This window comes from Dioscorea cayenensis, chromosome 19, assembly GCF_009730915.1.
Source record: "Dioscorea cayenensis subsp. rotundata cultivar TDr96_F1 chromosome 19, TDr96_F1_v2_PseudoChromosome.rev07_lg8_w22 25.fasta, whole genome shotgun sequence".
NCBI lineage: Eukaryota > Viridiplantae > Streptophyta > Magnoliopsida > Dioscoreales > Dioscoreaceae > Dioscorea > Dioscorea cayenensis.
In genome coordinates, this window is record NC_052489.1 from 3,754,331 (window position 1) to 3,770,138 (window position 15,808).

A 15,808-nucleotide genomic window follows, 5' to 3' on the forward strand; every position below is an offset into this window, starting at 1 on the left:
GATGATTTTATTTTATTCCTATTTTTATTGTTTTTTGGTTGTTGTTTACTTATATTTTATTTAATTCTTTATTTTTGAATATTTGTTGTATGAATATATCCTTATATATTTGTATTTCGAAAAATTCAATTTTATGTAGAGTTGACACTTTGTGACCTTATAAAGACAATATAACTTTACAATACGTAATTTTTTATTTTTTTATTTTTTAAATTTTAAAAATTTTATTTATTTAAAAAATATTAAATCCAGTTGAATTGGTCGGTTCAACTGGTTGGACCGTGAATCAATTGCCTAACCAGACAACTGGTTCGATTTTTAAAACATTGCATTACATATTCCTCCCTTAAAATGTTTGTGCTCTCATATTTTTACTTAGGCCTGCATATTACAGAAAATTTTGTGATTAAAAAACACGTGGCACATTTGTCCACATCATAATGATGATGATAATAAACAATAAATTTTAAAAAATTATTTTAAAAAATTATATTTTAGAAACCATTTAAAATAATTTTTTTATTTTGATTGTTTTTCATCATCATCATTATTTATATAGGAAATATCTAACTAATAAATTTTTTTTCCATGCATAGAGGCTGCTTTGTTGGCGAGCAAATATGTATTTAGAAAAATATTTTTTTGAAAATTAATTCTGAAAAAAAATTTATACAAGCTGATCATACTTTAATCCAATAAATACTACTTTAAGATTGTATTTTTATTAATAAAAATATTAATTAACATTATTTTTTTAAAACTAATTAATAAATATATTTATTGAAATAATTAAATCTTATAAATGGACTTGTGGTGTAAATTTGGATTGCTTTGGTGAAGAATGTCCTTATCCACGATTTATCAAAATTTTTTTTTAAAATTATTATTTTTATTTTAATAAAATTTACATTAACACTGCCAATTTAAGCTGAATATTTATCAAGTAAATAACTATCGTTAATAAGGAGTTGATTTTTATTTAAGTTAATTCTTTCATCGTTGATAATTATGTGACAGGAAGACTGACTGAAGGGCTAATAAAAATGAAAATAACTTAGTATAATTTTATCTTTCGTAGGCATTTTCACTTGGCAAGCATCATTTAGATACCCTTCAATTCATTTAAGAAATTAATTTTAATTATATTTTTATTTTCACCTTTTTTTCTTCACATTTCAACCAATATAAATAAAACTAGCGATCAGATCAAAAACATGTAATTTTCACACTTGATTGATTAATTTCATTTCATTTCTGAAAATAAGATACATCAACATGAAGTAATGTTAGTATCGATGATTCCGTTTCCGGAAGGGAATTTGAGGAACTCTTTGAGTTTTAAGTTTGAACATACATTGTGATGTGTTTAAACTTTAAACTTTAGTTAGGCTACTCTTCCTATCAACACAGCAGAAACAAGACCCAAATTACAATATGCAGCAATCACACCAACGAAACCGACCAAAATAAATAAATAAATAAATAAATAATAAAAACAAAACAATAAGAGAAATCCAATTCTCGGTTTGCCAAATGAAAAATTTATTTTCTAAGACAGTTTAATTTTCAAATAATAAGTTTACCAAATTGACTATATCAAATGATCTATCAATCTATTTGGAAAATCAATATGGTATATGGTATACTTTTCAAGGTAAGAGTGTAACATTTTCCTCTTAAATCAAAATGTATATGCATGGCCCTGATCAATAAATTAAAATTAATTTAAAAACTCAACAATATAAGTATATTAAACCTGCATTTCTTTCCCAACAATGGAAAATAGCAACTCGGCACAATGATAAAAAGGATCACAAAATTACAAAAAAACGAACAAAAAAAAATTACAAAATAACTCTATTGTCATCCACACAAATAAGTAATTATAATTTAAATGGAGACAGCCTTTTTATCCTTAACCCTCCTTCCAGGCTCTCCAGAACACATACATAACTTCTTAGTAATAGCTTTTATAAGCAAATCGGTGGTGGTGGGTTTGAGAGCAATTTACCTGTCTTACCGAAAAAGCATGCGCTTGTTGATTGATTGATGCTGAATGCCTTCTCAAGTATTTAATAATCAAAAGTGAGGCGGGGGCGAATGGAAGTCGAACCTCCATTAGAAACACCCTGTAAACTGGATTGCAGAGAAATGTCGCGAAATATAACATATTAGCCTCGCATTCTCATAAACTTTGTTGAAGTAACCACTGATGAAAGGTGCTCTGTTCAGTCACATGTACATGCAAAAGAGCTGTTGACAAATAGACCTCATTACATCATAGGCAAGGCAAGAAACCGAAGAAATTAAACCACGGAAAACTGTGGCTCCATGAGAAGGGAGGTAGCATATTATATATGGAAGTAACATCTCAGGAGGTGCATGCAGCACTGAGCTCCTATGTCTGAAAATTAATAGCACCAAAGGAATAAGAAGGAAGCAATTGGGAAAGGAAACTTAAAGATGTAGTCATATGCTTACATTTACAGGCTGTACATGAGCTACCAATATTGCCTCGCTCAGTCATAAGGTGGCAACTTCATAACAGTCAAGAGCCAGGGTTTGTTGGTAGTACGTCCTTCGAACCCTTGTTGGAGAGCAAGTCATAGTTGATAGATGCAAGCTGCGACAGGTTCTGATCACCAAACAACTAAGTTAGAGGAATTATCTACATCTTACGATCCTAAAGGCTTCCTGTGATGATACGATCCCTCTATACTTGCAAATCGAATTTAAGGATAAAAAGAATTAAGTGATTTAAAAACTAAACAACTTTGGCGTGATGGAGTGATTTCATGTACCTTGAATGAAAAATTACTGAATGAATAGTTCACTGCTGGGCTGGATTCAAACTCAGTGAGACCCAAACACTCATCCCCCTGTTTGTTTGTTTGTTTTTTTTTTTTTTTAACCATGGAGCAGGAAACACATGAGTGAAAGCATGTGTAATGTGGTAAATAATAAACATGCAGTGAGTAAATAGTATCATATGCATATATGATTAAAATCCACCAATGATGCAGATAGAAAACTACAATAAAAGCCATAATCACTGGATGTTAGATATATGGTGCAACATAGAAAAAATTAGCAAGTGTATGTGTTGCCGCTGTTCTTGAAAATTCATATCCAACAGCAAGTAGCGTTTATGTAATAAAAAATTCGACAACAGCCAGGTATATGACTAGAGTGAGGGTCATACCAGTTCATCATGACGATTGCTTACACAACTACTGCTACGACTTATACTGCCGTTATCACTAGAATCTTCAAACTCACTCGCCTCATAAATATTTTGGTCAGATGGATTCCAGGAATAACGACTGGTGAAGTAGCTTGTATCAAGGGCACTTTCTGAAGAGGGAACAAAAGCAGCCTACAGAAACAACAATAAGAAATTAAAGAATTGAAGGGAATGTGTAAGCATATAGAAAAAACAATGAACATTGGAGGGAGGATAAGAAAATGTATCTGAGCCAAACCTTCTGTCTGGCAAGAGTGTCCCAATTAATATCTTTAAAAAATGGATGTTTCTTCACCTGGACAATAATAAGAAATCAAAAAATTGAAATCACTCTTCACATCTTTGTTTACTATGATTTCAAAACAGTCACCTACCTCAGAGGCTCCTTTTGCTCCAAGTCTTTGATTAGGATCTTCAGTCAACAGTCTGGAGTAGAAGTTTATAACAGGTGAATATTTAATGCATGCGATAATAGGCTTGTTAAAAGGTTTGCAGAACAGGACCAGGAGTTTAAGTGGAGGGCCAAAAAAAATAAAAATAAAAAAGAACAAAAACTAAAAAGCTTATTCTATTAAAGCCAAAGCTTAAGAAAAAATAAACAAAAATATCAAAGAAAAATTTTGTAGTTGATGCATATTAAGAAGGAAGAATTTTGCGCCAAAGAATTCAAGATAGACAATTTAACAGAAAAATTTACATGCATATTTTACCAAAATATTAGCATCACACCCACCAACAAAAGAAAGGGAACCTCAATCAAACAGTAAGGTGCTCAAGGATCAAATAAAAATTGTAGTCATAAATGGGGAAATTGGAATGACATGTATTTTCTTACTTGTCAATCAGATCTTGAGCATCAAAACTCATCTCTTCAGGTACTTGGGGCCAAGGAATTTTACGGTTCAGAATATTTTCAAAAATTATCTGGAAGCAGAAAACAGAAAAGAAGCAATAAAATCATTAAAATCTGGTGACACATGCAAAGAGAAAAATTAATGAAATAAAGTGTCTAATGTTAAGTGAATGGTTAACTATCATACCAGCAGTTTTTAAACAATGTATGAATACACAATGTGAATAGCTCAAGCAATATACTATATTAATGGCACAATATTATTATATCTCTCCTTATGCAGTTAAGAAAATGAATACACTAGGCTCTGTGGCATCCAAATGATGGGATGGCAACCCTAAAGATGGACTCACAATTGTAAAACACCTCAACTATAATGATGAACTAATGCAGTATTTTGACATAATATGACAAAAGAGAAACAAGACAATTTTAAAAATGGCTAGTGCTAATATTTTTAAATGAGATTGAAATACAAGTTTCTGGAATTGAATGACAAACTTAACCACAATACTTGGAATTGATTGGTCATAACTGTTGATGTTCCACCAATGTTAAGAAGAATCACTCCTAAGCATAATTGCTGAAAATAAATTGGGTATTAATATATATTCCCAAACAGACTGGCATAATTACATAGAACCCCTAAAATTAGCTACTTAAACATAAACATCACAAAACAGCTGCTTACCTCTCAAACAGAGAGTTGTCATCTAAATCATAGGAAACATAAGGATTTGCTCCACATTTCTTACATCCTACATTTTTATGCTCATTAACAACTATTTTGATAAGCATAACAGAAGGATGCATTTGATTGCATCCCAAACATGCAACATAGGACCCAAATGAAAGTATTAAAGGCTTGTGTAAGTTTGTCACATTATCATATCCAACCTGTTTTCCCCCCTAAAAATATTTTGTGGAATAATACATATTTAAACCAGCATGTTGGCAACAATTAATAATATTAATAATAGAGAATAATTATGAATGAATTTAAAGACTATGGTAGGCTTTCCTCTAATTATGAATGAATTTAAAGACTATGGTAGGCTAGAGGAAAACAGAGAAGCTGATTTATGGGAACTTTAATAATTTGAAGTACATCAGGATTCAACAAGAAACTGTCCAGCTTTTAAATGTGTAAGGGAAAATGGAAGAAAAGAAAAGAAAAGAAGAAAATCCTTTTCTTGTATTTGGTTGAAAAAAGAAATGAGATGGACAAGCAAACAGAAGAGCATGTATTGACTTTTTTCTTAATATTATTTCAATAATATTCTGTACTTTTCCATCTCCTTTCCCAAACATTAAAATTATGCTTTTGTTAGCAAGAATCCGACAAAAAACCAAAATTTTCTTTCATAATTCCTTATCCAAAAGGAAACCACTACATTGCCATAAAATCACATCATCGTATCACGTCTCATCAGAAGCATAAAATGCCCCAACCTTATATATATAAGAGAGTAAAGTAGAAGTGAGTAATTATGTCTATGGAGAAAAACCTGTGGATGTTCCGCATTGAAGGGTGGAATTCCAACAATTAGCTCAAAAAGAACAACACCAACAGACCACCAATCAGCAGTAGCACCTGTAAAGATTAATTCAAAGTACATCTTAATTAAATGGCAGAATACCCACAAACAGGACATCTATAGCAGCTCCGGTTGTATATGTGCCAAGCTGTAACCAGGCCAACACAGTCTACTCTGTAGTCTAACCTCAGCAAATTCTGAAGACAAGTATAGTGTAGTTATATACTAACCATGCCCTGTTCCTAAAAGAATCTCTGGCGCCAGATAATCAGGGGTCCCAACAGCAGAGCGTTTCTTCCTCCGTTCTCGCTGATGCAGCTGCTCAGTTTCAGAGAACTGAGGTTCATCTTCTCCAAGAAGTGATGCTCCACTAACAGCCGGACCAGCTAGATCGTCAGTACTGTCGATGAGACCAACTTTTGAAAGTCCAAAATCTGTCAACTGTTCATTTGTGGATCATAAAATAATGAGAAATATGGCCATATGCTTAGCCATTAAGGCTTTTCCTTAGGAACTCACATAAACGTAATAAGTACCTACAAGGCTAGAATCAAATTGGTGTATGTCAATTAAATACAAAAATAAAAAAGCAAATTGAACACAGGGTTATGATGTAAACAGGCTAAATAATCCAAATTGAGACTTTTCAAAGGTGGCAGTAAATTTTCTAAGTCAGTTGGATTTATATCTATAAAACACAACTATTTCTAATCAATCAGCAGAGAAATTTAATGTTTACAGAAGATATGGATCTGAACATTTTTTTTTCTTTTTAGCATTGATTAGAAAGAGCTATTTTTTTGTTCAAATCACCAGCTTTTGGCATTTCTTATCCATCAGTTGTTTGAAAAATCTCGTGAAATATGCTCACCCTTAAGGCAATTATCATGGTCAAGACAAGGCCTAAATAACTGACAACAAACAAAATAGTGTATTAAACATTGGTACATGTTCACAAATATATATATATATATATATATCATGAAAGCATGATAATAAGTGGTATTACCATTTTTAGCTAATTTGGCTATTTACGAATTGCAAAACACATATTATCCAATATTTAAGAGATGAAAAGAAAAAATATATGGACATCCCTCTAGAAAAGTTGAAGCACATTTATAAATTTCATTACAAATTAAATTAAGATTGGCAAGCCAATGACTATATTGCAGTTAATGTTAATACTGCATATTCATATTAAATATGTTGCTAGAAACAAATTACCCTACACAAACTAACTCTTGGTTTCTAGCAAACATATTTAATAAGAATATTCAGTATTAAAATTAACCGACCAGCTTTAAAATCTGAATATGCATGTTATTTTACCTTGATATGACCATCATGTGCAATTAGCAGATTATCTGGCTTCAGATCTCGATGGACAACACGCAATGAATGTAAATACTCCAAAGCAAGGACCTGTAAGTCATAATTGGTTACATATAGAATATATAAGCAGAAAAGGAATTATAAATAGATTGTGTCAAAACCAAAAAAGTACAATAACTGTCAATCAGAGCTTACAACTTCTGCTATATATATGCGAGCAACCTCCTCGTCCAAGCAACCTAAATTTCTTAGCAGGGAATAAAGGTCACCTCCATTTAAATACTCCATCACAAGGTATAAGTTCTCTCGAGATGTAAAAGAATAGAAAAATCGCACCTAAATGGCCCAGAGAAAACAAGGTCAGTCAGCTTCTAGAAGAAATAGAGAACCTTGAGTGCTAAATTTACTCACCACAAAAGGATTCCGTACTGATATTAGGATGTCACGTTCAGCTAAAATACTCTCAACAGCATTTTTGCGGATCATATCTGCCTTCTTTAGAACCTAGGTATGTAACAGATTCATTAGCATATGTATAAATCCCACATATATGAATTAGAATGCCTTCATCACATATAATACATAAAAAAATGAGTGCAACATAAGTAACTGTGGATGAAATATAAACATATGTATGTATGTATGTATGTATGTATGTCTGTCTTGAAGAATCAAGTATCACATCTCATCCAGGTGAAGGCCTAGAAAAACAAATAGCAAGGGGAATGTCTCAAGTTTACTGGAAAAATGTTACTTCAAACGCAGTGATGTACCATAGCAAACACCAAGTGCTGCCTAATCCTATGATTATTAAAAGAATGAAAAGATGTTCAGCCACTCATAACAGCTTTGGAAACACTAAAGAACACACTGAAGACCTAATGCAAACCATAGGTAAGCTTTACATGCAAGAGACTGAAAATGGAAGAGTGGTCAAATTTAAAGCTCTGAGAAATTTACCATGACATAATGCATTTCATGCCCAACTAATAGCAAGATTAGGAATGACCAGCATTGACAACAAAAAGCACGAATCTAATCATCTCTATCATGGAAGGAAGTTCTCATCCCATGCATTAGATAAATCCAAACAATTAAAAAAAAAAAATCCAAAATAAGCATTCATTTGAACCTTTAAGCTGACAAACATCAAGTGGGTACTACTACTATGCTAAAATAAAGGTCAGCAGCCTATTAAGGTGGATTTTGATAATGAGACAACAAAAACCCTCCATATGATACATATGAAGGGCAACAGGAACACCATTTAGTAAGAAAAGTTTCAAGTATATAAACAAAGAAAATTCCCATAAAAGAGGAACTCAGTAATGTAACAATGCAGGATGCCTAATCCAATATAAAGTGCAAATAATATATGTCAAATTTTTGCAATATTGTTTAAAAGACAAATCAATAAACCTGGCATTCAGCTAGTGCTTGAATGACAAACTGAATCACTCTCAATAAGTTGGGTCGAAGATCATTTACTTTCTTTAGGATTTACTTAAAAGCCACTATTCTAACAAATATCCATGAAAACTCGACAAGCTTCAAACACAAAGATTCACATTGAGACTTTTTATTTGATTTATTTGACTTTAAAAAAGTCACAAGCCAAACACCATTGCAATTTAGCTTTCTTATGCTACAAAAGCCAAAATAATGTGTCCGTTCACTGGACTTGAACTAGAACAGCAATATTCAGTGAATATACTTCTCAAACATATGGAAGAGCTATTCTCTATGAAAAAAAACTGATGCTTAGGGAGGCTAATGAGTTTAGCTGGATTAACGAGAAAAGAAATTTCAGGTTTTGACTCAGAAATTCCAGTTGAAGGCCAAACTCAGCTGCTCCGGTTTTATTTTCCTCAAGCCTGAATTTCCTTCCAGTTAAGTTTAGCCCTACATGGATCAGGAAATACGTAACTTTATATTCTCACCCACTTTGAGTATGGACCAATACAACTTCAGTTTGGGTTTTGCAATGAGTATGGATTTATAAATTCAACAACCATGCACATTACAGCCCCACTAATAGCACTTAAGCATCATCCATGAGTTCAAAAACAACAACTTTATTACTACAAAAAGGAATGAACCAGGGAACAAATTACTATAAAAAGGAGGGAAGCTAGAAAGCCCTCGTCATTTCTTTGGGGATCATGTTAAAAGGAAGAGCATTGCAATATCACGAAAGAATGATAAAAGCTATTCTATTAGGACACTAGCATAAAGTACCTTTATTGCGAAGAGATCTCCAGTGGTTCTCTTCTTTGCCAAGAAAACACGTCCAAAAGCTCCACGACTGATTGGTTTAATTATCTCAAAATCATCAATTGATGTCCTCTCCTTATTGATGGGGTGAACAGGACTTGTTCTCAAGCTACGAACAACATCGTCATCTTCATCCATTACAGTGCTTGTTGCATCAACTTTTTCAGCATCAACTGCATCACAAAGCTGCAAGTATTTTTCCCTACAAAGTTCCAACTGGTTAGCAGGTATAACTAGCAAAATCGCCACTACATTAACCAATATCTAAATAATGAAATGAATAACTGGGACATAAATAAGAAAAAACCAGATGGCGATAACATATTAAAACAAATAATTTAGAAGAAATGTGTTCCTAACAATTTTTACTGTTACTAAGATGCACAATGAGATGCCAATATATATATATATATATAAAGGAGGTTGTGAGTTGATGTTGTATTCACCTATGAAGTTTTTCTATGCGGGCTCCAAAGGTCTGCACTGTAAGTGCCTCATGCTTTCTGCGACTGATTACCTCTTGTAGATCTTCCACACATGATACCAAGTATGACAAAGAAAGCTCTTCATCCACGGCTGTCCTTGCAATGCATCGAGCAATGTCAGCAAGTTCAATAATCTGCACCAGTTCAAAGATTGATTGTGAGTTTACTTGCCATGGTAAAATATACAGCAATTAAAAAAATCATAAGCATTACAAGCAAGCTTCACAAATGATGCAATAGATACCATAGCTAATATAGCTATTCCAAACAATAGACCTAAAATAAATAAATAAATGAAAAATAAAAATAAGCTTCATGTGTTTCAATCTCAACCAATTCTTTAGATGTATTAGTATTATAATGAGCATTGGCCCTTGCAAGGAAAGTCGCTCTTGGTTACATTGAATGGTCACAGAATAAGAGGGGAAGTGAATCAAACTTCTAGCTGGCAATTGATATAAAACAACTTAAAGGATGACTGAGAAGATGGTATCAAAAAGTAAGCATCATCACAATGAGAAAAAAATAAAATAAATTAACAGCGTTCCACATTTGAAATGTTAAAAAAGCAAAAATTTAATATAATTATGTCTTCTGATCTTATGTTGACGGATAGCTAAAACGAAAAGAGAAATGCTAAGTAAAAGTTCTAAAGGCTTGAAAATAATAAAATTAGTCAAGAGAATATGAAATTGGAATCATTGCACAAAAGTGTTAATGATGCAAATGTACACTTGGATCTTGGACTAGAAATTTTAGCAAGAAAATGAGTTGTTTAACAAAATATTAGACCCTCGAGTCAATAAAACCAGATAACAAGCTACCTGTGGGATATCTTCACTTTCAGAAAGTGCACTTCTCCCTGCCAAAAGCATATCTATATGGTTGGTTCTGGGTGTCATTAAAGGAGACCTAGGAGTCATGCTTCCTGCTGATGACGTGGCCATCCCTTGATCAGACTTTGGCCCAAATCGAGTCTTGCAAGTCATTGATGGAAGGCTCTTCAGGTCATCCAAGAAATTAGTGTGCTCAGCCTCTGGCAGACAATCAAGCATGTCTGCAGACCCTCTCCGAGACCAGTCACTAAGTTTTGGAGAAAGAACATCAGATTCTTCAGTGACACTAGAGTTAGAAATCTTTGTCGCAACATCTGGGCTTCCACCAGCATTATACAGGTCTTTCTGCGAGTACGTCTCTATCATCTTCTCAAGGGTCTCTGCAATCCTGATAAGACGCTCATCGACGCTTAAACCTTTCTGATCACACCTATCAGCAACAGCACATATTTTTAAATGGTCCTCCACAAAAGAAGTCAGAACATATTCTTCGCAAATGCGGCACATTATTGAATCGTCTTCAGAAATATTCTGCTGATCTGCCCAGTATCCCCAAGAAATTTTGTGTTGATGCTTTGAAGGAGCTGAAGTATGCACAGAAGAATCTTCCGAACTAGGTAATTCAGGAAGATTATTTGTTGTGAGTTCACCAGTAATTCCCCGATTAGTTGAATGCTGCAAGGGCTCAGATTTCCTGTCAGAAAGTACATCTTCCACTGGACTACTCTCTTTTTGGGGTTTCACTGCAGGTGAAGGAAGAGGTTTCCAAGAAGCTATGCGATCCCTGGTTGGAGAAGAATCCACATCCTTTGCATTTTCTACTTCAAGAGGTGAGAAAAAATTTAAAGGTTTTATCTCATGGCTTGTTTTCCATTTCAGACTATGTTGTTCCTGACTGTAAGATTTCCTTGAAGCAGCTGCATCAGTAGTGCCTTTTGAAGAGACAGCATCTTTATTGTCCCTTTCTGATCTTGATAAAATCTTTTTATCAGCAGAATATGCGATCTTTGGTTCTGGAAGATCAGAAATAAGTTCATCTTCGGCGAACCCACTTTCCTTGTGGAACTGGATCAATCTGGTACAACGTGTCAGGATAAAAAGCATGCGGGTATGCAGTTTCTTCAGCACCCCCATAGGGGCTTCCTGACGACGATCATCCAAATCTTGAACAATGCCTTCACATTGGAGCCAGAACTCATTCGGAGTCATAACAACACAGCTCCGAGCAAGCAACAACAAATCTTCCAAAGTTTCCTTCCACTCAGGATGGCCTTCAGCATTCTTTTCCATTATGCCAATCAACTCCCCAGCAAAAACAGCCAATTCTGAGTTAACTGCTTCCTTTTCTTTCTCAAATCTTACTTGAATGACTTCCAGAACTTCCTGTATATAATAAAAAGTAAGAGACAAGAATGAATACACACAAATCAACCCCACATCTTCAAGCAGGGTATATGTCACCATAAGAGCAACAAAGTAACACATAAACAAACTAAAGAACTTGATCAAAGACTGATAAGAAAATTCGTGCAAGTATCTAGGTTATTCTAACCTTTAGATTATATAAGCCTCTTGGTTTCCAAAATGGATATGGTTTCACTCCCTTAGAGTTCAACTCATGTGAAAAGCTTTTTATGTCTGTAGGATGCCTCTTCCTAGGAGCACTTGTAGCCTGCATAATGGCTTTAAAACGAGGAGATTCAGACTCCTTTGGTATTTCACAGCCATCATATGATAACTGCATCAGCGATTGAATAGATAAATAATACAAATAACTCTAGGAGTTAATATAAAAATTTAAGATCATATATTCTTCCATCTTAAAGAGAGGAAGAGAAAATTTTTATTACCTCAGCTTCCAACTTGCCACCGGCAGAACTTCTTAACTCTCCGGAATGACTCCAAGAAGAAGCAATTTTTCCTAAAGTTTAAGGGCATAAAGGAATTAAATTTTTGATTTAGTTGACTGCACTAATTAAATAATTCTCAGATGCAAAAATGTCTTTGGGCCAAAATTGAAAATTAAAGCTTCTTTAATGAAAGGAAAACAAAAGACAAAACTGTCTGGCTTTAGATAATAAATCAAATTAACCACAAAACAAAAATGAAATTATACTTTCTTTACACCATCAACCATGAAACTCAAGAATGCCTCTACAATAGAGAATGTATTAATAGCATGACAATTACAACTACCTAGTCAGTTGAATGAGGAAACAAAAAGAAGTTGCAAGTCAAAAATTAGCGAAACAAATATATAAGTGGAATTATAAAACAATGGTCAAAAAACATAATCATTACATGGTCTAGGGGCCAGCTTAACAATTTATTATTGGAAAAGTCAAACGTATTTTATTTTTAACCAAGTTGCCAAACTTAATAATGAAGTAGCTAGGCGGACTTGAATTAACAAGAACATGCAAATAAAAACTAAAACCTCTATGGAAACACCTTTTATTTATCCTGGAAATCTTTGTCCTAACCCAGCTTGGGCAACACCAACCCACGCACTGAGAGATTTTGTTTAATTTCCTAGACCTTATTTTTTATTTAGGTTATATATCAACCATGACAAATTCCACAGTTCAACACTCTGATCAATTTAAGTCAACAGCCATGGTCATCAACAAACTTTGGTATAGATATTGTCTGACTTATAATCCATAGTATCCATATAAAAGTATCAAAATTTCAAAACAATTGATACTCGTTGAAATTATAAAACTTTAAATCATCCACCAACAATAACATCTTGAAAATGATCCAAAGAATGCACTTAATTCAAACAAGTTAATCAAATCTACATAATTTGCTAATTGCAGTTGATACTGTCCATTTCAAACCTCACATGATATAATACTAATTTTGACCAAAAAAAAACATAATAATAATGAGCAAAATGATATAGCTAGAATCAGATTCAGCAATTAGTGCCATATTGAGTCATTAAGGTGTTCGCATTAACTATCTTATTCTAAACAGTCTGTTTCTACAAGCTAGTGTAGACATCTAGCCCTGGCAAAGAAAGGATCAAACGGCATGTAATAGCAACAAGGGTGCATTTATATAAGGAATAGCCTAGTAAAGAAACAGGAAATTGTGATTTTGCATGCATTCAAGGATTGTCACCCTATATATATTCATAAACATGCATAATTGATTTCAAACATCATAATATCTATGACCAAGAGTTCATATCCAGCCAGCAATCTCAGAAAAAATAGGTATAAACAAGAAGCATAAAATGAAAATTTGCTACAATAATAAAAATTTTAAGAAATGAGATTCTTCATTTGTCGTATTCTAAACCTAAAGATACCGGCAATGGCATGACAACAGTAAATTCTCCTCAATCAACAAGCAACCTGTCACACTAGAACCTAGTTATGATTTTTACATACATCCTAAGCAATCAAAGCCTATAGTCAGCAAATCTAATACTTTAACAATGAGAATATCCCTATTACCCACCATCATCTTCTCCAAAAAAGCTCTTGCCTAAACTGAACCATCTTTTGCTTTGGCTTCCATTATCTTTTTAGTTAGTTATTATTTTTATTATTATCTTTAGCTAACACTCATCAAATCAGCAGATCATAAGCCTAAAGTATAGCATAATCAAGCAAGGATTCAAGCAAATTGAGGTCATTTACAGCAAATACTCTTAGCTAATCACATCCCGCAGTAGCACATTATTAATGTATTCAGCCAACAATGAAGGATCAGAATTTAAAAAGCTCTCAAAGAAACTATACCCATCTGGGCAGCAGAAGACTCGCCATTCCTCAACTGCTGCCCTAACCGGACCTCAGTACCTCCCCACTCCTTCGCGTGCGACTCTGGAACCTTCTCCAACCCCCAACCATCCTTCTTCTTCCCACTACTCTTCCCCGCCGCTGAACCTAGCCCCAGCCCCTTGGACGCCGACGAACCCGAGGTCGAGCACCCATCAGCCGAACTCCTGCCCAAGTTACTTGTCCCAAGAACCGCGATCCTATGCTCGGACCGATGCCCCTCCTGCGGCAGAGGGCCGGATCTCGTCTTGATCCGGTTCAATCCCAACGATGAAGCCATGATCGGGGACAGAGACCCCGCCTCTGCCCCATCCTTGATCACCGTCCCTTTCTTCAACTTCGCGGGGGCTGTCCGCGACCTAGCCGCCGCCGCCGCCACCACCGCAGCCGGCTCCTCACCCTTAAAACCCTTATCCTTCTTCTGATCCTGCTGCTGCTGTGGTTGCTTCTTGGCAGGATCTCTCACAAAGGTCTGCCGACATCCTCCACCTCCGCTTCCAGAGGAGGCAGCTTCGGCAGACACAGCGGTAGGTGAGGGCTTGGATTTCTTCTTCTCCGATCGGGTAGGGGTGCGTGGGCTACTTCCAGACGAATCGGACTTCTTGGAAGACGAGAAGAAGCGGGTCTTGAAGACCATCTCCGTCGTCCCACCGGAGCTTTATCGCCGGCCGGCGTCTCACTTCCCCTTCTCCTCCTCCGATTCCGCTACCGCGTTCTCAGACGAGCATTTCGGACAATGACTCAGGGAACACTCCATTCTACTTCTATTCTCTTCTCTCTTTTCTAGTCTTTAGGTCACCGGACTGATCAACCACACGATCACCTTCGAGATTAGGATCAAGCACAGATCTTGATGCAATTGTCACGTGGTCCCCCTGCTCTGGCTTGCGTTGGCGGCCATGGAACCTGACCAGAAACTTTATCGGGTCTGGATTATATCGCTGGATCCGTTTAATTTTATTTATTATTATTAATAATTTTATAGAATTATCTGATATGAAATTATGGGAAAATTGGAGAGAAAATGAGGCACGTGTTTGAATTTGAGAGTTTGACACGTATGAGGAGTAGGTTTAGTAAGACTGATTTGAGAGGGGGCGGTGGTTAAAGAGTGGTTTTGTTTAACAGGATGGAAAAGTTCTTTGTGTGAATCTGACCACGTCATTGACATGGCTGCCCTTTTATTGACTCAATTTGTTTACCCCTTTTTTTTCCTTTTATTTTTATTTAGCTAATTTTTGAAAAACAATATTGATTTTAATATAACTTAAAAAGTGGGGTAATTGCTTTCGGTTTCAAACATTGAATTCTATTATTTTATTTTATTTTTCTTAATTCATGAATTCCTAATTGACCAAGCAAGCATAAATATACAAAACTACAAAGAGAGCAGTGATTTATTAATATCATAAAGCAAGATACTATATAATAAAGGTTAATTTGATTTCT

General features: G+C 34.7%; 1 protein-coding gene across 3 annotated transcripts; it reads right to left on the minus strand.

The window, feature by feature from the left end:
• Positions 1-1,746: 1,746 nt before the first annotated feature.
• Positions 1,747-15,108, minus strand: LOC120283339 (probable serine/threonine protein kinase IREH1). 3 transcript variants are annotated; one of them, XM_039289993.1, is made up of 18 exons: positions 14,321-15,108; positions 12,416-12,486; positions 12,118-12,273; positions 10,554-11,948; positions 9,691-9,863; positions 9,209-9,446; positions 7,382-7,474; positions 7,166-7,306; positions 6,968-7,060; positions 5,866-6,076; positions 5,606-5,691; positions 4,080-4,168; positions 3,619-3,670; positions 3,483-3,539; positions 3,203-3,376; positions 2,802-2,879; positions 2,482-2,635; positions 1,747-2,404 (listed from the first exon to the last, which is right to left on the minus strand). In XM_039289993.1, exons 1-17 carry the CDS (start codon positions 14,994-14,996, stop codon positions 2,549-2,551), a joined length of 3,870 nt encoding a protein of 1,289 aa, XP_039145927.1. In that variant the 5' UTR covers positions 14,997-15,108; the 3' UTR covers positions 1,747-2,404; positions 2,482-2,548. The 3 variants fall into 3 exon arrangements, with proteins under 3 accessions (XP_039145927.1, XP_039145926.1, XP_039145925.1); XM_039289992.1 differs by having other exon boundaries at positions 1,747-2,253; positions 12,118-12,303; XM_039289991.1 differs by having other exon boundaries at positions 12,118-12,303.
• Between the last annotated feature and the right edge of the window lie 700 nt (positions 15,109-15,808).

What these genes read in the sequence shown, in the direction of transcription:
- LOC120283339 (XM_039289992.1), bottom strand. Translation starts at nt 14,996, where the DNA reads ATGGTCTTCAAGACCCGCTTCTTCTCGTCTTCCAAGAAGTCCGATTCG. An exon ending in CAGTACGGAATCCTTTTGTG is followed by an intron (nt 7,307 to 7,381) that starts GTGAGTAAATTT and finishes TGGGCCATTTAG; the next exon opens with GTGCGATTTTTCTATTCTTT. An exon ending in TCAATGCGGAACATCCACAG is followed by an intron (nt 4,169 to 5,605) that starts GTTTTTCTCCAT and finishes TTCTGCTTCCAG; the next exon opens with ATAATTTTTGAAAATATTCT.